General features: G+C 43.0%; 1 protein-coding gene across 1 annotated transcript in view; it reads left to right on the top strand.

Annotated features, from left to right (window-relative positions):
- The window catches only part of col5a2b (collagen, type V, alpha 2b), a 279,221-nt gene that overhangs the window by 165,035 nt on the left and 88,264 nt on the right, over positions 1 to 25,922 (top strand). The window contains exons 19-21 of the mRNA XM_078228547.1: positions 12,106 to 12,204; positions 12,290 to 12,334; positions 24,234 to 24,332. Coding sequence (XP_078084673.1) covers positions 12,106 to 12,204; positions 12,290 to 12,334; positions 24,234 to 24,332 — 243 coding nt within the window. The remainder of the gene's footprint in view (positions 1 to 12,105; positions 12,205 to 12,289; positions 12,335 to 24,233; positions 24,333 to 25,922) is intronic.

The following is a 25,922-nucleotide window of genomic DNA, read 5'->3' as shown; positions in this document are numbered from 1 at the left end:
ATGGGTTGGAAAGTTCCTGTCTAGGTTTTCATTCCCTTTGTGAGTAGTTAGTTGGGACTTGGGGAGGGGGTAGCGGCAGGGAAGGGGGAAGTCCAGTGATGAGCAATAATCGGGGTCCTTTTGGGGGTGTCAGTGTGGGTCTGTGCAGTAGTTACTCAGATGCTAGAAAGATTTGAATACTTTAAACTTTTTCTGGATAACTATTGATGTAAAGCAGTTAGATTGAAATTGCATTATTGGATGGTTCCCAGTGCAGGTCAATTGCCCAGAGGAAGTTTACACTTCTCAGGCAATTGCCATGCCAACCTTACCTGGGAATGTCTGGGGTTGGAGTGGGTGGTTTCCCAATGCATCTTTGGGGTACCCCCACCAGATGATGTCTTGGAGCTCTGAGGTTATAGCCCATGAAATCATATCTACATTACTGACGTTTGAAATTTTGTGTAAAATGGATGGATAGAAAGATGGATAGAAAAGGCTGCTGCAAAATATTTTTCTGAAAGAGAAATAAATGGAATGGAGATCTAATTCAGGAATTATATGGTAGGATTAGTTACAGAGGAAGCAATTCTCCTGACTGACTTGTTTTGTTTTGTTTTCCATGCCAGACAATTTGAGTGAATGTTTCCTAGTGATGATCATTCAGCTGAATTTCAGAAACGTCTGTTTTTTTTTTGATTGGATATGTCAGCTTGATGCAGTTAGTATCACTTGCATCAGTGGAATCAACCAGCTATGGATTCAATCCCTACTTCAGAACTTGAGCTGGAAACCTAGTGTGACACTCGACTACACTACTGAGGGAGTGCAGATGTGCTGTCCTTCAGATGAGATATTACATTGAGATTCAGCCTCCCTGTTTCTGTGATGTTCAGGAAGACAAAGCAACGCCACGATAAACAGATTAATTTGGCCTGCAGTTAGTGGGATCTTTCTGTGTGAAAATTGGTTGCTACATTTGTCTCCATGAGCACAAGAAAATGACTCGATTTGTAAATCCTTAAAGCATTTCCAAGATATGTGAAAATATATTAAATAAGTGTGAGACATTTCTTCTAGAGATTCATTAATTTATCCCTTGGTACCAACCTCAGCCAACCCTGTGTCTGTTCATTCAGCTGAAAGCAACCCAATAGAAACCTCCAATTAATTTATACTGTGGGGCTTCTAATATTAAAACAAACTGGATAATTACTTGGAGATGAAGCTAGCCACATGGAATTTTAGCCAGCAGTGTTGGAACACTTAGAGGATCACCATGACTTCATAGCAGCTGCAGTATAACTGCACTCTGAAAAGTACATTTTAAAACGTTTTTTTATTGTGAGCATGCTCTTTAAGTATCGGTTACTATTTTAGTTAGCAGTTGTTTAATTTGCAATTGGAGGCCAGTGAGCTTTGCCTGCCCAGAGAGTGGCGTTGGATACTAGGGCATAGGCAGCACTGCATTATGCTTGAGCAGATATCGTTCCAAAACTGGCACTGAGGAATATCTGTGCCAATAATAAGCATCAATGGCAGGATGTTTTTACCATAATTAACAAAAACTATTGATTCCCTAGAAGTATAATAATTTCAATAAAATCCTTCAGTTGGAGATAAAATCGTCATGGATTCACTGAAACACAACCTGATTTTAACCTACCCCACAGAAGGGAACAATGAAACTAGGTTTTAAAATGTGGGCCAAGCGGGATATTAATTAAAAGGTTGTGGCCTGAAGATGTCAGGACCACTGGACATGGCGACACGCAGCAAGGAGGCCAACATAAGTATTTTAAATAGATCTTTTGTGAGGAACAGGAGTGTTTTCCCTGGTTACGCAATAAATCATTGGGCCTCCCAAAGTTCCCTCTCCCTCTCTGTGCCTGCACTGCCAATGGAAATACCCCACAGCACGAACTTCAGGCTGACAGCTATTCCCATGGGGCCTGGAATTCTCTGGCTTCCGTCCCAGCCTCTACTGTACTGACCATCCTTGACATCTCTCCCATGGGAGACAGTGCTGCATTCTTTAACAGAGGGCACAGAGTTCAAAAATACCCAGACCTCTGGCTGAATTCACTGAGGGGGCTTTCCTCTTACCTCAAAAACTCTCCCCCACTGCCCCAAATGTGCATCAGTTTAAAACTTCAAATACAGATATTGATGTTTATGTCGTTTATACTGCAGCCAGTTTGTATTAAATCTAAAGAATAGTACGTGATGACATTCGTTCTTGGTTTATTCATAGAATCCCTGCAGTGTAGAAAGAGGCCATTCGACCCATCGAGTCTGCACCGACCACAATCCCACCCAGGCCCCATCCCTGTAACCTCACATATTTACCCTGCTAATCCCCCTGACAGTAAGGGCCAATTTTGCACGACCAATCAACGTAACTCGCCCATCTTTTGGATTGTGGGAGCAAACTGGAGCACCTGGAGGAAGCCAAGCAGATATGGAGAGAGTGCGCTAACTCCACACAGGCAATGACCCAAGGCTGGATTTGAACCTGTGCTGTGAGGCAACAGTGCTAACCACTGTGCCACCGTGCTGCCCTTATTGCAGAAGAGCTGCATTTTATGCACTCAACAAAATATCATATATTCCCTAAATGTAATCATGAGTTTAGATACTCTGGGAATCTCATCTCACACCAGTGATGAACTTCCTGCATTATATTACTCATTACCTAACCATAACAATAAGGGTAGAATTTGATGTGTCCCGGTTGGGCATGCGCCCAGCCTGGAAGAGTGTAAAATAGTGCATGATGATGTCTGACGTGCATCCCGATGTTATCCCGCACTCACACCGGCATTTCAGTTGGTGGGCACAGGCACACAAGATCAACATGCCGACCAATAATTCTGGAGCCAATTGAAGGGATTATCTGCCCTATTGTCTGAAATGTTACATTGCCCGTGCAATTTTTAGGTAGTCGCATGGGCAGAACAGGCAGGCGGACAATCTGTTTTTCAATTTTTCTCAATCACGGACAGGAAGTGAGGGCTCATACTGAAAGCCCCTTAAGGTTTGGGACCCCTCCCCTCCAGGCCTGGGAGCTCTGGACCTCCACCCATGCTGGCCTACCTCCAACGCTGCAATCACCCTCCTCTGACCCCCACCTCTCCCAACCATAGCACACTGGGGACTTACCTTGGGATTGATCCCAGGACTCAGTTTCAGGCAAACGGCTGCAGTACCCCTTCTGGCCACTGCAGCACAGTGCGAGGAAGGGTTGAAGAGCTGATGGTCAATCAGATTGGCTGCCAGCTCTTCAAGGCGGGACCTCCTTCCAAAAGCAGATGGAAATCCCATCCACTGTCAATCAACACTCAATTGAACATTAAACGGCAGTGGGACTCTGAGAATTGGCAGAAGCACATCACACGCCAATGCCCGCCAACCTAAGAATTCTATCATAAGAATATTTTCCACCAAAGCACACAGCCTTTAATGTTAAAATATAACTTTTATTGGCAATGAGTGTTCACCTAGCCCAGGATATTTAGTTTAGTATTCGGCTTCTACTAAAAATAGTCAAATTCTCGTGTATCCCCTTTTGTATAACAAGTACTTGAACACATTAGAAAAAAGAAATTGCCAGTGACAATTACCAGCTGTACCTAATCCATCAAAATAATTAGGAGCACAAAATAAAGGATAGAAAATGAATGAGGATACGTTTATCAATATCTTAAATTGAATTGATTACTGCCTGTTTATTGTGTAATTTATATTTTTGTTCCATTATGCACGCACAAACAAAATGGCCACTCAATTTGACAGGTCTCTTTTCTTTGGTAATTATCAATTCCTCTTTTACAAAATAAGTAAAGTGATTTCATTGCTGTTGGGGTGCTTGCTGGATGCTGGTTGGCAGCTTTCCTACTTGTGTGCAATGAATATGGTTTTTTTGAGGAGTTCACATTTTGGCTGCCTAATCCTCAGCACAGTAAGAAGTTTAACAACACCAGGTTAAAGTCCAACAGGTTTATTTGGTAGCAAAAGCCACACAAGCTTTCGGAGCTGCAAGCCCCTTCTTCAGGTGAGTGGGAATTCTGTTCACAAACAGAGCATATAAAGACACAGACTCAATTTACATGAATAATGGTTGGAATGCGAATACTTACAACTAATCAAGTCTTTAAGAAACAAAACAATGTGAGTGGAGAGAGCATCAAGACAGGCTAAAAATATGTGTATTGTCTCCAGACAAGACAGCCAGTGAAACTCTGTGGGGGTTACAGATAGTGTGACATGAACCCAATATCCCGGTTGAGGCCGTCCTCGTGTGTGCGGAACTTGGCTATCAGTTTCTGCTCAGCGACTCTGCGCCGTCGTGTGTCGCGAAGGCCGCCTTGGAGAACGCTTACCCGAATATCAGAGGCCGAATGCCCGTGACCGCTGAAGTGCTCCCCAACAGGAAGAGAACAGTCTTGCCTGGTGATTGTCGAGCGGTGTTCATTCATCCGTTGTCGCAGCGTCTGCATAGTTTCCCCATCTGTATCTGTAACCCCCACAGAGTTTCACTGGCTGTCTTGTCTGGAGACAATACACATCTTTTTAGCCTGTCTTGATGCTCTCTCCACTCACATTGTTTTGTTTCTTAAAGACTTGATTAGTTGTAAGTATTCGCATTCCAACCATTATTCATGTAAATTGAGTCTGTGTCTTTATATGCTCTGTTTGTGAACAGAATTCCCATTCACCTGAAGAAGGGGCTTGGAGCTCCGAAAGCTTGTGTGGCTTTTGCTACCAAATAAACCTGTTGGACTTTAACCTGGTGTTGTTAAACTTCTTACTGTGTTTACCCCAGTCCAACGCCGGCATCTCCACATAATCCTCAGCAGCCAGCCAGCTGCCTCTTTCTGTCCATGTTGAGCAGGCAGCTGAATAACCAAATAGCAAACATATGATAGACTGGGTCTCCTCAACGGTTTAGCTAAATTCCTCCTTTACAAACCAATCATGTTGAAGTGGACTATCCTCCTCCAACCTTGATCACTTTTTAAAATTTATGCTTCCCCACTAGAGTAGGGAAGCATAAATTGATACTTGCTACGTGGCTCAACTGCACTGGGCTTTTTATGTCAATGGGTCATTTTACACATTGTGGTACAGATTTTTACTCTCAAAGGCGGATAGTGCGAATCGGGATATTTCCCAGCTCAGCTAACCCACTTTTGGGAGAAAGTATCCAATGACGGGTTCTTCTCTCTGGGGGTGGGTAGAGAGTTTGGGCGTGGGATGGAGCCTCTGGATGCAGATGGGAGATGCCCACTGCTGAGTTCGAAAGTGGCCTGACTCAAAGGCCTGCCTCTGTATTCTGGGACTTTGCCCCAACTGATTTGTTAAATATTAGGCTGCATGCCCTATCTATGCCACTTCATGCAAACCCACGTCACTACCCACCTCCAGTGCCCCCCATACCCTCTACATCAACTATTGCCTTCAACTCTCAATGACATCTCATTTCCTCCATGGAAACTCAACATCCCAACCATCCCATGGATCCTTAAGTGCTCCTATGCTAACTTAGTACCAACTTATACTCATCCAATACATAGAAAACTAGAAAATAGGAGCAGGAAGAGGCCACTCAGCCCTTCGAACCTTCTCCACCATTTGTTCTGATCATGGCTGATCATCCAACTCAATAGCCTGATTTCATCTTCCCCCCATATCCTTTGATCCTTACACCCCAAAAGCTATTCTTCTGTATAGCCCCATGCCAACTAAATGCCAACTCATCCAGTATCCACCATGGGCACACTTCAGTAGCCATGTTGAGATTTAATAAAATAAAGGTCTAAATACCTATTACTACCTTCGCTGAGCAAAAGTACACTTCATGAAAACCCATTCAAAACATTTAAATCGCTGTAGCGAAAATGGTGTCTGTTTGATCTTGGCCCTGAGTTCAAATGGCCTTGCTAAGGTCCACTTTCCCTCATGTGTGTTACTTTCCCCACCCCTTTCCTCCCCTGATGCAAATTGGGTCTGTCGGAAGTGGAGACTGGACTTCCCATTTGGGGATCTGCCCACCATTGTGGAAGTTCCATGAGTCTCCATCACTTCGCAAAAAATCTGGACCTGTAGATGCAAAGGAAATAGTACAAAAAGGGAATAAAATAAGAGAAAGACATCTGGCTACCTTTCACACTTTTCTAGTGTTACCAAAGAGCTGATGTCTTACACTAAAATTTTAAATGGCACTTGGATGCCATTAAATGGGATATGGTAGGCTAATAGTTGTGAACGTTGACTAGTAATCTGGAGGACAAATATTCAAATACCCCTGTGGTAATTTGGAGGCTAGCAGCAGAAAGTAACCTGGAAAACCACTGATTGAAACCCAAGGAATTCACTGAAGTCCTTCAGATAAGAGATCCAGCCACCCTTATCCTGGTTGGCCCATGTGCAACTCTAGTCTCATATCGCATGGCTGACTGTTAATGTCTTCTGGGTCTCTAGGGATGGCCAACAAATGCCATCGAGTCGGTGCAGACTCGATGGGCTGAATGGTCTCCTTCTGCACTGTAGGATTCTATGATCTTTCTCATAGAATAATGTGGAGCTGGGACTGGGCACAGTGACATTATTATAAACAGACACGAGAGTCAAAGCAGCATTTGAGTTTAACAGTGCCATTAAATAGGGGAAACTGCCCATTGCAATGAGTTGGCATTTTCAATGAATATCTTCAGTTACCTAAACGAACTGCTCTTCTTTTGTGGCAATATTTGGATACATACAATGCTTTCTCCTTTTAAAAGATCAGCTTTACCATCATGCAGAATAGAACAGTTTGGGTGAAGAAATCATTTATTTTCCTTTCTAAAGTCTGGTCAAGTGTTCATTGCTATTTGGACTAATTGAAGAATCAGACTAAAGAATTAATCATAGTTCATGGAGTGTAGGAAAACATTAGCTGTTTTGGCAGGGCTGACGGCTATGATTCCTTAGTGATTTGACAAACAAGAAAACTAGCAGCCATTAAACTTCACATCACTATTGGGGCTTTTCCTTGGGGTGAACAGCTGTCAAGGCAATGCTGCCTTCAGTCTCTTCAATACCGCAGATTTGGGTGCAGATGTTTGCTCTGTGAAATCATTGACACACTGGAAACATAGGCAAATTTGGCTTAGTTAGTGGGAAAGCTGAGCAGCATGCTTAACTGCTCAAGAAAGAGTTTCCAGCTGTGAACACGATACTTCACCATGACACTTTTAATACAATGTTTCTTCACCTCCCAAAGCACCACTCCAGAAACATTCTGGTAGCTCAAATGAAAAAAGTTTTCGTTCTTCTCTTTCTTACCTAGTTTTCCTGCAGTGCTTAATATCCAGCAGAATGTTTGTTTGGTTGTTTCCTGTAACAAAGCCCCTCATTATTGTAGGCTTGACCTAAACAAAGCCCCTCATTATATGAAGGAGCCATTGGCTTGACCTACAATTCATTACCAGAACTGTCTCAATGTAACAGGGGGAATGCTGCTAGTCCACTTAACTCCAACTGCAGGTAAATGGCCAACTGGATGTCACCCCAGTGTTCAGAGACCAAAGCTCTTACCTCTTTTTATTATGACTTTATGGGTCTTGAACCCATAACCATCCCATTCTTAGGCAAGAACGCTACTCAAAGCCAAGGCTCGATCCGCATGCTTCATAATATAAAATAGGTAAAACATTAGATGTAGCTGACTTCACTTAAAACCTGGCCACTTACTTTGAGATGACTCAGTCAACTGTTCCTGTGGACAGTAGGAATTTTGAGATATTGTTTACAGCAATGATTGAAGGAGTAATTGCAGGCTTGAAGGTGATTGAGGAATAAATGTAGTGAAGCATACTAATTGACGATCAGAGTGACTGGTCTTTGGTGCTGATCTCCAAGATGAAAATTGAATTATTCTAAATTTAATGCATTAGGGAAAGTGTCCAGGATACTCAATGGTACAGTGTGTAAATACACTGATGATCATGAAACCATTGTCGATTGTCGTAAAAAGGACTAATGTCCTTTAGGGAAGGAAATCTGCCATCCTTACCTGGTCTGGCCTACATATGACTCCAGAACCACAGCAATGTGGTTGGCTCTCAACTGCCCTCTGAAATGGCCAAGTAAGCCACTCCGTTAAAGGGCAATTAGGGATGGGCAATAAATGCTGGTCAGCAGCGACGCCCATGTGTAAAAAAAAAAATTCAATTGGATAGCACTGGGTTGGGTCCGAATTAAATGGGAAAATTTTCAACAGTTTGCTTCTGATTTAGCCCTCCTCAGCATGAAGCATCATGGAAGGCCATTGTCTGTGGAACTATACCCACCAATGAGTCAACACCGTCAGGGAATGAAGGACTCAGTGGAAATGTCGGAGAAATATTTGTTAAAAAAACACACTTTTGGTTAAATGCCAAATGTACTTAAAAATGCCAAGAGTAGGTGGAGAAACTTTAATTTTTGCGTGGGCTTAATTCTAAATTATAGAAATTCCTTAGATTTTTTGGAAAAGTTTCAATTACAAGGAATATTTTGAGATCACACCATTGGGTAACTTACTTACTTAGAATTCCTACAATGCAGAAGGAAGTCATTCAGCCCATCAGACAGAGCATCTTACCCAGACATATCCCCTGCCCTATCCCGTAACCCCATGCATTTACCCTGCTACTCCCTCTAATCTACACAACTTGGGACACTAAGGGGCAATTTAGCATGACCAATCCACCTAACACGTAATCTTTGGACAATGGGAGGAAACCAGAGCACCCAAAACTCAAGCAGACACTGGGAGAATGTGCAAACTGCACACAGACAGTAACCCAAGGCAGGAATTGAACCCAGGTCCCTGGCGCTGTGAGGCAATAGTGCTAACCACTCTGCCACCATGTAATTGAGTATTGTAATATTACAATAATATTTAATTTTCAATTAATTTAATATTCATTCATCCACCACTCCAGTCTTGCTTATCTTTTGTCATGATTTTATTCCATGTCTGGTCACAGAGTTGCAAAGTGTGAAGCATAGCTGACTCCACATGGTGGAGTTTAAATACATTTATATAAATATAACTTATTCAAGTACCTTCATTTGTTATATTTCAATGACCTATAAATATCTTTTTTAAAGTAACATTTTATAATGGTAAAACATAAATTCCATGGAATTGGTTGCGATGCAGCATTAATATTCAGCCCTGCAATGATTTATTACATTAGTTTTGGCAGTCAGGCAATGGAGAAAAAAAGTAACTAAAGCATTCCAGACATGATCACATTGGATGTGGCGAGTACCAGCTTGAATTAGTTAGCAAGGTTGTTTTTGACTTTCGTGAGAGACAAGAGTACATACATTTTGACAGTTTGACTGAGAATATTGAGAGAATAGGTGTTAATCCTTTAGGGTGATTATTTTAGTATTTCAGCTATAGGAGTAGACATACACCATTTGATCCATCGAGTTTGCTCTGCCAATCAATGAGATCATGACTGATCTGATGTGATAATCCACAAGTCCACTTTCCATCCTTATCCCCATAACTATTGATTCCCTAACTGATTAAACATTTGTCTACCTTAGTCTTGAACATATTAACCACTCAGCCTCTACAGCCCCCTGCAGTTAAGAATTCCACTGATTCACTACCCTCTAAGAGAAGAAATCTCTGCCTTAAATGGGTGACCCTTTACTCTGACGCTATACCCTCTGCTCCTATACTCTCCCACAAGGGGAAACAGCCTCTCGGCATCTACCCTATCAACCCGCTGAAAATCCTATGGCTGGGATTCTCCGATCTCGCCCGCTGCTGGGAATCTCTGGAAGTTCCGAAAGCTAGTGGCGTTTGCTACAAATAAACCTGTTGGATTTTAACCTGGTGTTGTGAGACTTCTTACTTTGTTTACCCCAGTCCAACGCCGGCATCTCCACATCAATCTCTGGTGCCGTTACTCCGAATGGAGTTTTGGCTGAGTACCAAATTCTCCATTCTTGCTGGCAGTGGTGGGAGGGTGAACAGAATTGGAGTGTATCCCAGTCTATATGTTTCAATAAGATTGCCTCTCATTCTTCTAACTCCAATGAGTACAGGCCCAACTGAAATACAGTATCAATAGTCTCAATGCCCAGTACCGAATATGGATATTTTAAGCAAGTTAATTACTTCCCTTGAAATACCTCAGATAGAAATTTTGACACAGAAACATTGAACAATAGCACAGAGAAGAATGTTAGGCTGAAATTTAGGAAGTGTTGTTGCTTAATTCATTAAAATGAAAAGGAATCACTTCCTGATGTCACTCTACATCATTGAAGGTTGTGTAAACAAATGAAGTTGGAGTTGTATTTCCCTGACAGGAGAGATTGCTGCATTGCAGGTGCATGCTCTGCGCATGTGCATCTGGTAACTTCTAATTTTTCAAAACATTTAAAATCTGTGGCAGCTTATAAAGAGTAAAATAAGTTCAACCAGCGCCTTGGTACTTTTTAAAAACTTTTCCAATCATAGAATGGCCTATCCTAGAAGCTCTCATCTCATACTGCCTGGCTTTAACACTGCCCAAGGTTGGACCAGACTCTGACCAAAGTTATGCTGTCACCTTCAACAAAATTGCTGTACATGAAGTTGCAATATAATAACATCCATCCTTGTTATTGCAAGTGGGTTTAGAGGGAAAGTCTATTTGATGATATAGAAAAAGGTTTTTTTGATGAAATGTTCTTTGCGGTATCACTGTAAGTTGTACAAGAGAGCTATAATAATACATAATACAGTCTAGATTTTAATGCTGCCTAGCCAGCGGGAGTGGCTGGAAGGATAAGTACACTGATGATTGACTGCTCCTGGTTGAATCTGCATCCCTGCAATTCTAACTGTAGAGTTTCCAGCAGTATAGATACCGCTCCACTCAGACAATGGAGGCCTCATTCATTTTAAATGTTACTAGTGAGATTGAAATCAGATCCGGATGGGCTTTTACCTGGCAGGAATACTCAGCCTGGAAATGAAATCTAGCTGGAGGCATGATTTGCTCCAGAAGAGGCTCAGGCCAGTTCAATTTTCAACATTTCTTTAAGGTCTCCTTGTTGGCCAGGAGGAGCAGGAGTATTCTAACTGGACCAAACAAAGAATCATTTAGCTTTCTTTGGCTTAGGTTTACCCTGAATCCCCAAACCACAATTGCTTTGGGACCCCAACCCTCTTCCCTAAATCACCAATTACATTATGCAGGCCACTGTTTACTTGAGTGCTCTGTAGCTTCCAGCTGCATAGGATCCAATTCCTGCCATGGGCCATCTCCCCATTCCTGTTGCTTTTAGCAGGGGTGCTCATTGGAGTGTCAAATTGAGGCCTGGGACCCACAACAGCAGCAAAATGCCTTTCCCATTTAGTCAGGCCCTTACATGTGGAAGAGTTAGCATGAATGCTAAGTGTTCATCCCAGGGCAATTGGGAGGGCTAATCTGACAAAACTCCAAGCTACAAAGTATACTCTCAGGTGAAAGTCCAAACTAGACAGTTCTTAGTTTATTCAGCATTGGTTGATTTTATTATTGCATATTGGTCAAGCACTGGCTGTAATTTTGCTCATTGTAAGTATCTCTGATCAATAAGAGTCCTTGGGATTTAAAATTGACTATGAGGCACAATCCAGAAATAATATCAATTCATCATTTTATGCCTTTAAATATTTTGAAACCAGAGTGATTGTAGAAACATAGAAACAAGGAAAATAAGAGCAGGAGTAGGCCATTCAGCCCTTCAAGCCTGCTCTGCCATTCAACACGATCATGGATGATCCTCTTTCTCAATGTCATACTTCAGCACTCTCCACATACCCCCTGATCTATTTAGAGTGTAGAAATATATCAAATTCTTTCTTAAATATGTTCAGTGATTTGGTCTCTACAGACTTCTGTGGTAGAGAATTCCACAGGTTCACCACCCTCTGAGTGAAGAAATTTCTCCTCACCAAAGTCCTAAATGCCCTACCCTGTATCCTGAGACTGTGACCCCTCGTTCTAGAACCCTCAGCCAGAGAAAACAGCATCCTTGCAATTGTAACAATCGCAGAATGACTTAGTCATCTTCTATTCTTTTTTCTTCATTTGTTCTTAGGGTGGACCTGGTCCAACGGGTGTTCGTGGACCTGAAGGACCCCAAGGGCAACGTGGTTCGACAGGTCGCCAGGGTACACCTGGACCTATGGGCAACATTGTAAGTCCGAAAAACATATTGATGCTCAAGAACTTGATCCACTGTGGACGTCCGATCATATTTAACTGCCTTTTTTTATGTGTAGGGACCAACTGGTATAGATGGAACTCTTGGTGTCAAAGGCCCATTGGTATGTTTTCTTAAGTTATTCTAATTTGCCACTTCTAGTTAAGAAGCTCAACTTGATCAGTGGAGAATTAAATAAACTTGTTAATATAGTTGGATTAAATAAATTAAATACATTAAATACCAATTTCTTTTCACTGTTTTAATTATTGTTCTGTCACTTTAATGCCTTGTATATTTAGTTCTGTTTTCCTTCTAACATGCGGTTGATTCTTTTTTTCTATTTTGTTATTTTTCTCCGGCACAATGATCTTTCTCATACTTTCCATGGTTCTTTCCTTTGTTTAATCTGTTGTCCACAAAAACAAGCAAGCATGTGTTGGAAACACTGCTGCAATTCTCTAAAATTTCACACATTGAAAATGTTTCCCATCATAGATGAAGAACTCCAAAGTGCCTTGTCGTATTTTAAACATATTTCTGTTTTGGAGGTGCACTGTACAATTTTCCAATTCTATTTTGATATAGGATTGCATATCCTTTTGGGCAAATTACTTAATGTCCCATGATAATTTGGGATGGGAGGACACAGAGGATGCAGCAGGATATAGATAGGCTGGAGACTTGGGCAGAAAAATGGCCGATGGAATGTAATCCGGACAAATGTGAGGTCTTGCATTTTGGAAAGTCTAATACAGGAGGGAAGTAAAGAGTAAATGGTAGAACCCTGAGAAGCATTGACGGACAGAGGGATCTTGGCATACAGGTCTGGAGTTCTCTGAAAGTGGCAATACAAGTGGATAAGGTGGTCTGGAAGGTGTATGGCATGCTTGCCTTCATTGGTCGGGGTATAGAGTATAAAAATTGGCAAGTCATGTTGCAGCAGTATGGAACTTTAGTTCAGCCACCTTTAGAATATTGCATACATTTCTGGTCGCCACACTACCAGAAGGATGTTGAGATTTTGGAGAGGGTACAGAAAAGGTTTATCAGGATGCAGGCTGGTTTGGAGAGTATTAGCTATGAGGAGAGATTGAACAAACTCAGTTTCTTTTCACTTGAATGTTGGAGGCTGAGGGGCAACCTGGTAGAAGTTTATAAAATTATGGATAGAGTAAATGGTCAGTCTTTTCCCCAGGGTAGAAATGTCAATTACTGGGGGACATAGTTCCCTAGGGGGAAGTTTAAAGGAGACATGAGAGGCAAGTTTTTTTAACAGAATGTGGTAAGTGCCTGGAATGTGTTGCCAGAGGAGATAGTAGAATCAGATACAATAGCAACATTTAAGAGGCATCTCGACAGATCTGTGAATAGGCAGGGAATTGAGGGAAATGGACCACAAAGAGGCAAAAGCTCTTTAGTTTAGAATATCGTAATGTGTCAGCTCAGGCTTGGTGGACAGAAGGGCCTGTTCCTGTGCTGTACTGTTCTTTGACACCACACTGTTGTCTATATATGCTAAAAGGGCTTGTTATTCTGTTGTCTTCAAATCTAGTGCCAAGCTAATGCTAAGGGGATATAGTCTTTACCAGTTCCAGCAAAGTATAGCAAGTTTTTTTATGTGATGCTGCCTTTCTCCTTTCAGATTCGGGAGACAATGGTGTACTGGTATTGTCACTGGATTAGTCATCCAGAAATCCAGGATAATACTATGGGGATCTGGGTTGAAATTTCACCATGGCAGATGGTGCATTTGAACTGAATTTTAAAAAATCAAGAACTAAAAAGTCTGATGATGACCATGAAAGAAGTCTCACAACACCAGGTTAAAGTCCAACAGGTTTATTTGGTAGCAAAAGCCACTAGCTTTCAGAGCGCTGCTCCTTCATCAGGTGAGTGGGATTTCAGTTCACAAACAGGGCATATAAAGACACAAACTCAATTTACAAAATAGTGGTTGGAATGCGAGTCTTTATAGGTAATCAAGTCTTAAAGGTACAGACAATGTGAGTGGAGAGAGGATTAAGCACAGGTTAAAGAGATGTGTATTGTCTGCAGCCAGGACAGTTAGTGAGATTTTGCAAGCCCAGGCAAGTCGTGGGGGTTACAGATAGTGTGACATGAACCCAAGATCCCGGTTGAGGCCGTCCTCATGTGTGCTGAACTTGGCTATCAGTCTCTGCTCAGCGACTCTGCGTTGTGCGTCGCCTTGCAGAATGCTTACCCGAAGATCAGAGGCTGAATGCCTGTGACCGCTGAAGTATTCCTCAACAGGAAGAGAACACTCTTGCCTGGTGATTGTCGAGTGGTGTTCATTCATCCATTATCATAGCGTCTGCATGGTTTCCCCAATGTACCATGCCTCGGGACATCCTTTCCTGCAGCGTATCAGGTAGACAATATTGGCCGAGTTGCAAGTGTATGTACCATGTACCTGGTGGATGGTGTTCTCACGTGAGATGATGGCATCTGTGTCGATGATCCGGCACATCTTGCAGAGGTTGCTGTGGCAGGGTTGTGTGGTGTCGTGGTCACTGTTCTCCTGAAGGCTGGGTAGTTTGCTGCGGACAATGGTCTGTTTGAGGTTGTGCGGTTGTTTGAAGGCAAGAAGTGGGGGTTTGGGGATGGCCTTGGCGAGATGTTCGTCTTCATCAATAACATGTTGAAGGCTCCGGAGAAGATGTCGTAGCTTCTCTGCTCCGGGGAAGTACTGGACGACGAAGGGTACTCTGTCCGCTGTGTCCCGTGTTTGTCTTCTGAGGAGGTCGGTGCGGTTTTTTGCTGTGGCGTGTTGGAAATGTCAATCGATGAGTCCAGCGCCATATCCTGTTCTTATGAGGGCATCTTTCAGCATTTGGAGTTGTCTGTTGCGATCCTCCTCATCTGAGCAGATCCTGTATATACGGAGGGCTTGTCTGTAGGGGATGGCCTCCTTAACGTGTTTCGGGTGGAAGCTGGAGAAGTGGAGCATCGTGAGGTTATCCGTGGGCTTGCGGTACAGTGAGGTGCTGAGGTGACCGTCCTTGATGGAGATGCGTGTGTCCAAGAATGCAACCGATTCTGGAGAGTAGTCCATGGTGAGTCTGATGGTGGGATGGAACTTGTTGATGTCATCATATAGTTGTTTCAGTGATTGTTCGCCATGAGTCCAAAGGAAGAAAATGTCATCGATGTATCTGGTGTATAGCATCGGTTGAAGGTCCTGTGCGGTGAAGAAGTCTTGTTCAAACTTGTGCATGAAGATGTTGGCATATTGAGGTGCGAATTTGGTCCCCATGGCTGTTCCGTGTGTCTGGATGAAGAACTGGTTGTTGAAGGTGAAGACATTGTGGTCCAGGATGAAGCGGATGAGTTGTAAAATTGCATCTGGAGATTGGCAGTTGTCGGCATTGAGAACTGAGGCAGTTGCAGCAATGCCATCGTCGTGGGGGATACTGGTGTAGAGTGCCGAGACATCCATTGTGACGAGGAGTGCTCCTGGTTCAACTGCTCCATGTGTGCTGAGTTTCTGTAGGAAGTCCGTAGTGTCGTGACAAAAGCTGGGGGTTCTTTGTACAATGGGTTTCAGGATGCCTTCGACATAGCCGGAGAGGTTCTCGCACAGGGTCCCATTGCCCGATACGATGGGACGGCCCGGTGTGTTTGCCTTGTGAATCTTGGGGAAGCAGTAGAGATCTCCAACGCAGGGAGTATGTGGGATGAGAGCACAGAGGGTGCTCTGAAGGTCCGGATCAAATATCTTGATCAGTCTGTTGAGTTGACGGGTGTGTTCTTTGGTCGGACCTGCAGGTAACTGTCTGTAGTGTTCCTCGTTGTTCAGTTGTCGGTACACTTCTTTGCAGTAAACCATTCTGTTCAGTATGATAATGGCCCACCTTTGTCTGCTGGTTTGATGACAATGTTGCGGTTGGTCTTGAGAGCGCGGATGGTGTTGCGTTGTGCTTGGGTGATGTTCGGGGCTGTCTTGTGAGTGTGGCTGATGAATCTGGCATTGACGCACCTCCTGACGGCTTGGGCATACATGTGATGTCAAGTTAACCTGTGCTTAACCCTCTCTCCACTCACATTGTCTGTACCTTTAAGACTTGATTACCTGTAAAAACTCGCATTCCAACCATTATTTTGTAAATTGAGTTTGTGTCTTTACATGCCCTGTTTGTGAACTGAAATTCCACTCACCTGATGAAGAAGCAACACTCCGAAAGCTAGTGGCTTTTGCTACCAAATAAACCTGTTGGACTTTAACCTGGTGTTGTGAGACTTCTTACTGTGTTTACCCTAGTCCAATGCCGGCATCTCCACATCATGATGACCATGAAACCATTGCCGATTGTTGTAAAATCCCACTTGGTTCACTAATGTCCTTTAGGGAAGGAAATCTAGCACCCTTACCTGGTCTGCCCTACATGTGACTCCAGACTCTCTGCAATGTGACTGACTCCTAGACTATCATCCTCTGAATGGCTGGCAGGCCACTCGGTTCGAGGACAATTAGGCGTGTGCAATAAATGCTGGGCAATAGATGCTGACCCAGCTAGCGATGCCCACATCCCCAAATAAATGAAGAAAGTATGATTTCCAGCCACTTCAGTCAATGGAATCATCTGGCACCAGGCAATAACGTCATAACCGGATCTGTTTGGCATCAGGTCATGCAGACTCACCAATCAAATCAAATAGAACCCACAGGAAATATTACAATTGCAGAGCACATTCAAACCATCAGCTGTCGACAGGTTTGTCTTTATCTCCCTCAGCCAGCAATGGTTCCCATTATGCAACTTTACCATTCTTTTAATCAGAATTACATTTTTTTAAACTTACGTTTAATCAGATTGGACGAGATTCTCCGGCCTCCCAGACGTGCATTTCAAGGCGATGGCTGATCGCGTGCCATTTGCCGGTGGCACTCCACAGGGGGCCAGAGAATCCCACTGGAATGAACGGCTGGAGAATTCCGGCCATTATTTTAATTTAAATTTTAAATCTTAACATTCTTTTATTCAAAGGGCTGAATGGCCTACTCCTGAGCCCTAATTACACATAATAGCAAATGCATGCCTTCTAATCTACAAGGTGCACTGCAGCAACTCACCAATGCACCTTTGACAACTCCTTCCAAACCCACAAGCAACGAGTGTGAGGTAAAAAAAAGTCTAATACTTTATTTTTACATGAAAATAAACCATTTGCCAAGCAAATGTAATTTATGTCTCCTGTAAAAACCAAGTACTACCTCTCCTGTATATACCTGTGGTCAGGTCCTCCAGGCTCTTTGCTCTAAATACCAGAGGTAGGATATATATTTTTGTTTCCTTTGTTCCTAATCCAAAACTTGGAATTTCTTTGACGACCCCTCCAACTCTATGTACATTGTACCTCCTTTGATCACTGGTGCCCAGACTCCTACTATGCTGATTGTCCAAACACTAAAGGAATAGATTTTGCTTGGCATCCACTTTTGACATGATTGAATCCTTTATGCTGTTCCGCTACTTTTTTCAGGAGGTAGAAATGCTGTAAACATAGCAACTGATTCCGAAGGATTCTCTTTCTTGCAGATAGATTGGGAATGTGTGAGTCAGAGTTGGATATTGCTTTCGTCCTTTCTAATATCGTAGGTCACCCTTACATTAGTAAAATGTAACAAGATGATTTTTCCATAATTGCTTTAAGGTCGCATTTACATGAGTGAAAAGTTTGTTTATTGTGTTCAGCTTGTTAATGTGGGACTTTGCTGAGCTAGAATCCTTACCTATTGATAGATTTTTTAATAATTGATAATAAGTTAGAGACTCAAGTCTCTAACAAGAAGAATTTTCCTTTTTTAGTTCCCCCCTTCTGACTTTGTTTCCAATTTTTGAAGTACTGTGACCTTATTGGAATAATTCAGCTTGAGTAATGCTATTTAACAGCATATAGGACACCCTATCCAAGGAAATGATTCTCAAATTCCCCATGGAGAGAATCCCAGCCATTGAAGTGAAACATTCATATGTAAATTATTACCTCGTTGTCTGCCCCACACAGATATTGCTCTGGAATGATTTTGGTTCAAACCTGATGTAAATAATGTCCGGAATGCTTAAGACAAACTTTTGACAACAATCTAGTACTTGAGCCATCTAAAATTTGGATTGTTGGTTCCAAAATGTGTTCATGAAACAGAATTCTAGAGAAGTGAGCACAAACCTTTCCACAGGATTGCTGGGGTCTTCAATATAAATGCCTCCCTCTCCCTGCAGGCTATCTTGCCAATATAACTGTCCTGTTAGATTCCTCTCTCCCTGCCCCTAAACCATCACTTCCAACAACAAATAAGAAGAGTTCATGAAACTCTTTGTCACCAAGATTATGGCAATCTGATCAGTTGCTGCGGCCCTCACTCCCTCCAGACAACCAGCCACCTGCACTCACCCTCTGAGTCCCTGCTTGCCCTACCTCTCAACTTGTGTCTTTTTTCTAGTTTCCCTCCTATCTCTTCAAACACATCTTGTCCATGAGAGCCATCTCCCTGCTCTCTTGACTCTATTCTCACTAAAGTACTCATCAGCCAAATTCTCTTCCTATTCTTGTGTGAGCTGACATTTTTTTAAAGAATGTTTTTATTGAAAGTTTTTCATTTTACCACAAAATGCAACAAATCCCAAAAATCCATTGCAGTACAGAGTAATCATTTTTCTGTATGTTTATATGGAATAGACCAATGAATAGTCATACAAATGGTTTGAATTATCAATCATTGTAATCGTATTTCGCTTGCGTACAATTAAAGAAAGGATACCAGAACGACTGGTGGATCTCAGGATAGTAAGAAGTCTCACAACACCAGGTTAAAGTCCAACAGGTTTATTTGGTAGCACAAGCCACTAGCTTTCGGAGCACTGCTCCTTTGTCAGGTGAGTGGGAGTCGCGTTCACAAAGAGGCCCTGTTTGTGAACACGACTCCCACTCACCTGATGAAGGAGCAGCGCTCCGAAAGCTAGTGGCTTGTGCTACCAAATAAACCTGTTGGACTTTAACCTGGTGTTGTGAGACTTTTTACTGTGGTTACCCCAGTCCAACGCCGGCATCTCCACATCATGGATCTCAGGATAACAGGATAAAACATAGAAACATAGAAACTCAAAGCAGGAGTAGGCCATTCGGCCCTTCGAGTCTGCTCCGCCATTCATTTTGATCACGTCTGATCATCAAAATCAATATCCTGATCCCACTTTCTCCCCATATCCCTTGATCTCTTTTGCCCCAAGATTCAAATCTAATTTCTTTTTGCAATCACACAGCATTTTGGCCTCAACTACTTTCTGTGCTGGTGAATTCCACAGATTCACCACCCTCTGGGTGAAGAAATTTCTCCTTACCGCAGTCCTGAAAGGTTTACCCCTTATCCTCAAACTATGTCCCCTAGCTCTGGACTCCCCCAACATCTACATGCTATCTCGGGGAGAGGTATGACTCTCCTCTTACCGACAAGATAAAGGAATCTCTTACTATAACTATTAGATTAACTATAACAAGTCAGAGCCTACATCAGTACCCCACCTACCCGGATAAAGAGAGAGGGGCATCAGGATTATCCAATTGGTTCATTTGTGGTCTTTCAGCGTACACTTTTGCAGGAAGGATACCAGGAACAACATAGCATTACCGCACAAGAAATAGGACACTGTTCTACCGAGGGAGCCCAAACCTCAGAAAGGTGGACAGACTAGAAGTTTCCATATAAGACCACTTGGAGGAGCTGACCTACTCCTCCAACCAGCCCAATCTCCAACACTAGAAAGTCTTCAACAAAGCTGAACCAAAGCACCGGACTCAGGTCCAACGGCCAATAGGATACTACATCCCCAAGGGAAACTAATCTCAAGGAAAAGAGCAGTCCAGAAGCCCCAGAAGGGGATGTCTTGGGGAAAGGCAACTTACTCCCCTGCCCAACATACCCTCCACTTGAACCGAATAAACACAACCACTACTGCCCTAACCTACTTAGCGACACACCAGAATAAGGGCCAAGAATACTCATATCACTCTTATACGTTAAACAAAGGAAACTACTCCTGTCTCTAGGTTCCCCAGAGGTGCCACTTAGGCCCCACTAACAATGGAATTCAACCCATTTCCTCTCAGCAGAGAAACCCTAAGAACCAGATAACATTCCCACTCTGTGTTCCATGAGCCAAATAATCAAGTAATCACTGTAACTACCTGCTCAGCCAAGTCAAAATAGAAGACAACCTAACATGGCCAGATATCCAAGTATTAGCCAATCATGCTTGGTGCACACCAATACATAATTCCCCTAGTCCAACAACACCAGAGATGTCAGTAACAAAAGAAAAGAACCCAGTCCTTTCCAGGATGCATGATCTGTCTGTACCCTCAAAGGAAACAAGCAAGGATTCCTTAATCCCAAAATAACAGAAGTACAGAACAAAAACCCAACTACAATAGTTCTAATGGGGATTTTCCTCACTCACAACGAGGGCTTATACGGCCATACCAACCATTTCTATTCCAAACCACCTACCCACCTCTCTGCTCTGGCATTCCTCATCTTATCTAAAAAATAAAGTGAAAGGAAATAAAAATTGTACTCCCTTGGTGTAAGTGTAAGAATTACAGCACATTGGAAAAAACGGGTAAAGACTGCACAACCCTCATGTCATAAAACCAAATCAGCAATGGGAAGAGGGAGACCCACAAACAATCCCCAAACAAGGAAATATCTCCGTATTGCAAACACTAAAACCCAAGGTTTAGCACTTGACACAGGGCCAGAAGCAAGGTGGCCGGCAGACCCTCCTATTCACCCCGTGCCCCAGTATCAATCATGAAAACCATGAGTGAATGCAATCGGCAGTGTACATTAGACTACTGTCTCCCTTTTTCCACAGTCGGAGCATGCGATGGATGAATACCATCAAAAAAAATAGACAATCCTGATTTTTGCCGTATAACAGGATAACAGGTGATAAATGCCACTGTGCTCATATATCATACACCCTTGTCAGGATAAAGGACAATCACCGGAATTCTACCGCTCAACACGGGAATCAGAATGGGCAAGGGGTGGACAATGGGAAGCTCCATTGACCTTGGGCAGGATTTTCCGGTCTCGGGTTGAGCAAGGCCGTAAAATCCCACCCAATGGGTGGGATTCTCCAATCACATCCATACCCGCCTCACTTCCAGCAAGAATGGAGAATTTGTCACTCAGCCAAAACTCCATTCACTGCAGCGACCCTGGAGAATCCCAGCCGCAGATGAGGTCAGAGGTTTTTGGTGAATATTGTATAATCACAATGGAAGAAAGTTCAAGATTAATGATGAACTGCAGGATGATGTGACCAACAGCAAAGCTTGAAAAGGCTAAAGCCATGACAAGATCATTAAGCAACATTCAGAATCCATCCAGAGTTTTACCAAAGCCTTTGCATCACAGCCATGTCATCATCCCTAAGCCCCGGTAAAGAACAACCCCGGTGGGTGGTGTGGGCCCAACACGTCCGACCGCCTCCAACACTTCGCAATGAACACTGAGGACAGTGGTCAGAGTCTTCGACTGACCCCAGGTCTCGAAGACTGGATACAATGTGCTCCATTGAACTTGTGATGCCCAATCCTCAAATTCAGATTTTGAAAGCACAGCAGCCAGTTCTCAAATTCGGCTGGGAATTCATCCCCAGCTCCACTTGGGAGACAGGGTGCATGAATATTCCTTCTCCAGTCCCATCTCCCCAAATCAACCAGGATGTTCAACGTACCATGCAGCAGGATTTCCAAGGATTGAAAGTGAGCCTTCACCGAGGAACCTGCCCTCTTGATGACAGGATTCGCTTCTCCACTTCATCCATTCTCTTTAGGATATCTCGCAATTCATCAATCTGAGCACCAGAAATCTGTGCCGGGGAGCCGAGACCGTCGTCCACACTTCATTCATAGTGGCGGCCATCATCTCGATGCCAACAGCATCACCAAAGCGTGAGCCCATTCACCAGCGAAACCACCTGTGCAGACTGAGCCGTCTCCAACTGCCTCAACCAAACAAGGATTTTCTTCATTTATTTTGCTTCCCTTTGCCAAAATTCAGCCAGGATTTTTACACTTCAGGATCAGCTAATTATGAGTCATACACCAGGATAAAAAATGGATTAAAACATGGATAATGCCAGAGCTCGTGAAAACACAGCTGCTCCTACGCTTACATCAGGTAACCCCCAAGTTGACACTGCTAACGGTTCTCTCTGCTCATGTACTCTTCCTGTGGCCTTCAAATCTACCATTATCAACTTTCAATTAAGAAAAACAATCCTTGACCCTTTCTGTCCTTGAAAAATACTATCCCAGCTCCTCCCTTTGCTCTCCAAATTCTTGAACATGCTGGTGTCTCCCAAATTCATGCTCATCTTTCTAGAAATCCTCATTTGAATCTCTTTAATCAACGGCCCTTACCACTGTATCTCCATGACTATGACAAAGCTAAACGATTCCCCCGGTTCTCTGGATTTGCTTTTGACATAGCCGATCACATCCTCCTCCTCCTCCTCTAATACCTCTCCACTGTAATTTGACTGGGTAAGACTGCATTCTCATGGTTCTTACCTGTCTAGTCATAGCCAGAGATTGACCTGCAATACTTCTCTCAGCTTCTTCTCTGCTGCCTCTGTTATCCTCTCTGTGAATCTACCCATGACCGCTCCCTGTGTCTCACCTGCATGCTGCCTCTTGGTGACATCATCTGAAAATGCAGCATCAATTCCCACATGGATGCTGGTGACACCCAGCTGACTGTCATCTCTCTCGACTCCTTCACTCTCTCTGAATTGTCCGACTGCTTTTCCAACATCCAGTACTGGATGGACAGGAATTTCATCCAATTAAATATTGGGACGATCAATAGACAATGGCTTGGGTACACTGCCACATACCTGTTCCCCTGGACTCTATCACTTTCCGTGGCAACTGTCTGAGATTGTTTGTAGCTTGGTGTCATATTTGATCCCAAGACAAATTTATAACAGTATCCTCACGCCAGCACTCCTATTTCTTATTTAAAAGGTGCATAAATGAAGGTGAGTTAAGCAGCCATTCTGTCAAATGAAAGGATCTGGAGAATTACAGTAGTTGTCAATCTAGAAAGAAAGTTCAAGAGCAATCAATGTCTACTCCAGTTTCTGAGTGTATCCAAAATGGATCACTGCTACATAACGAGTGGGCTTTGTGACCTTGAAAGGACAAGCCAATGTTGGTTCATTCCCAGTTCACCAGCAGACTGTTTTCCTCAGTTGATCTTTATTCTTGCTGTAAAAGACCTATAACCCTATGAAACTTGTTCAGCAGAATGACTGGAGCTTCATGATGAGACATCTTTTTTAATTCATTAATGGGACTTGGCATAGTTGCCTGAAGGCAATTTAGAGTCAACCACATTGCTGTGGATCTGGAGTCACATGTAGGTCAGACCAGATATGGTTGGCGGATTTCCCTCCTTAAAGGACATTAGTGAACCAGATGGGTTTTCCTGACAATTGACAATGGTTTTATGGTCATCGGTAGAGTCTTAATTCCAGATACTTTTTATTGAATTCAAAATCTGCCACTTACCGTGGCGGGATTTGAACCCAGGTCCCCAGAACATAAGCTGAGTTTCTGGATTAATAGTCTTGCGATAATACCTTCCCCTAACCCATCCATAGCCTTATAATTTTCTGGGGGAGGCAAGCAACAAAAAAGCACCAAGGATCAAGAAGGGAAAGAATACACAAGGAAATTCCACTCTGATCGCCAACTGGACTTCCCCCCCCGCAACATCCCATCCATCCTCCCCCCCCCCAAAAAAATCCCATCCAGTTAATGCCTACATCTTGCTGAACTCAAGTGAGATCAGTGTCTCAAAATCATGGTGTCTCTTCACTGTTGGGATGTGCAACAGACCTGTTCGATGCCCCAAATGTTAAAAGTCTATCTAAATGAGATGTGTCATTGTTCAAGCATTTAATGTACTTCCTTCCATTGCACAGGGCTCTCCAGGAACCAGTGGTGCTGCAGGGTTTCCAGGGCCTCTTGGGTCCACTGGCCCGAGAGGGAACACTGGACCTACCGGGATCAAAGGTCAAAGGGTAAGGGATTTATTTATTCAAATAATACAATATCATATGCCAATTTTAGCATTAATTTATTACCTCTTTCTCTAGGGATAAAATGAAGTTCTGTGTTAAAGAACTTTGGTGGCATTAATGTATGCATTCATGTTGTATAAAGGGGCAAACAAATGCCTATATGCACTATTTTATTTTTTGCATCGAATAATGTTTATAAAATAGGACTACTCCACATCACCATGAATAAACATTATGGCATAAACTAACAATATACTTGCAGCATGATGATCACATATCAATTCAAAAAATCATTTAATTAGTGAAGGTTCACCATCAGATTCCCCTCAGGATCTCTGGCAACAAGTGGTTGAAGTGTGTAAGGTCTGACTAAACCCCCCAAAAGAAGTAGAAACAGAAAATTCTGGAAATATCCAGTAAGTCAGGCAGCACGTCTGTAGAGACTGGAAGAAAGTTAACATTTCAGGTTGATGACCTTTCAACAGAGCTGGAAAAGGTTCAGAGATGTAGCCCGGAATTTTCCAGCCATTCATGCCCCTACGCCGCTTCAGGCGAAGACGGAGAATTGGGCGCACAGCCAAATCTCCATTCACTACAGCAAGACCAGACAATCCCGCTGGCATCGTCGGCTAGACGTTTTTTAAGCAAGAACAGAGGTAGAGAATTATTATAAAAAGAAAATACTGTCGATGCTACAAATCTGATTTAAAAACAGAAAATGCTGCAAATGCTCAAATCAGGCTGCATCTATGGAGAGAGAAACATAGTTAACATCTCATCTGACTTTCCGAAGAATGGGGAAAAAGTTAGAGATGTAACAGGTTTTAGTTAGGCGCAGAAACAGGGAAAGAGGGGAGGGATGTGAGAACGAAAGGGAAAGTCCATGATAGGGTGAATGCTAGGACTAATTAAATGTCAAATGGGATGATACTGCGTAAAAATAAGTTGCGATTAGAACAAGTGAAGTGTTCCATAATTTATTTTATAGGGACAACATGCAATGTAAAATCAAAAACTGACAAACAGGACACTATCAAACCCAGTATCTATGACAATTTCTTCCAGCAGGGATTAAAATATGCAAACCTGGGGCACCCATTATATCAGAATGTTTTCTCAGCAGATAGAGAATGCATTGGCTGAAGTTTCGGTGAGGTTGTATTGTTCTTTTCTGCACCATTCACTCAAAATCAGCCAATCCAGTGCAAAAGATTGCAGATATTTTAGCCCAGGTTACATCCGGTGCAATCTGAGTTTCCACCTTCTTTTGCGCTGGTTTAAAAATTGAACTAGGAGTGGCCTTGCCCATTAGACTGGCCCCAACCTCAGCGAGTTAACTAAGCCGGTGAAAATGAAACCTGAGTTATTCTTGGGACAGGATGTTGGTAGGTTAATGAAGGTGGGTTAGTGAATGGAGCAGTGTGTGAGGCTAATGGTCCATTTGTGATGTTATGGCTCTTGATAATGCATTCACTGACCTTGACCACTCGTGAGGTCATTGAACATCTTGCTGCGTTGCATCCAGACTTCTTGCATTGACTGCTATGGCTATGTGCTTTCACTACCTTCTCCATGGGTGTCTGCAGGGCC

This window comes from Mustelus asterias, chromosome 14, assembly GCF_964213995.1.
Source record: "Mustelus asterias chromosome 14, sMusAst1.hap1.1, whole genome shotgun sequence".
NCBI lineage: Eukaryota > Metazoa > Chordata > Chondrichthyes > Carcharhiniformes > Triakidae > Mustelus > Mustelus asterias.
Note: the sequence above shows the minus strand (reverse complement) of the source record. Positions and strands in the feature narration are given on the sequence as shown.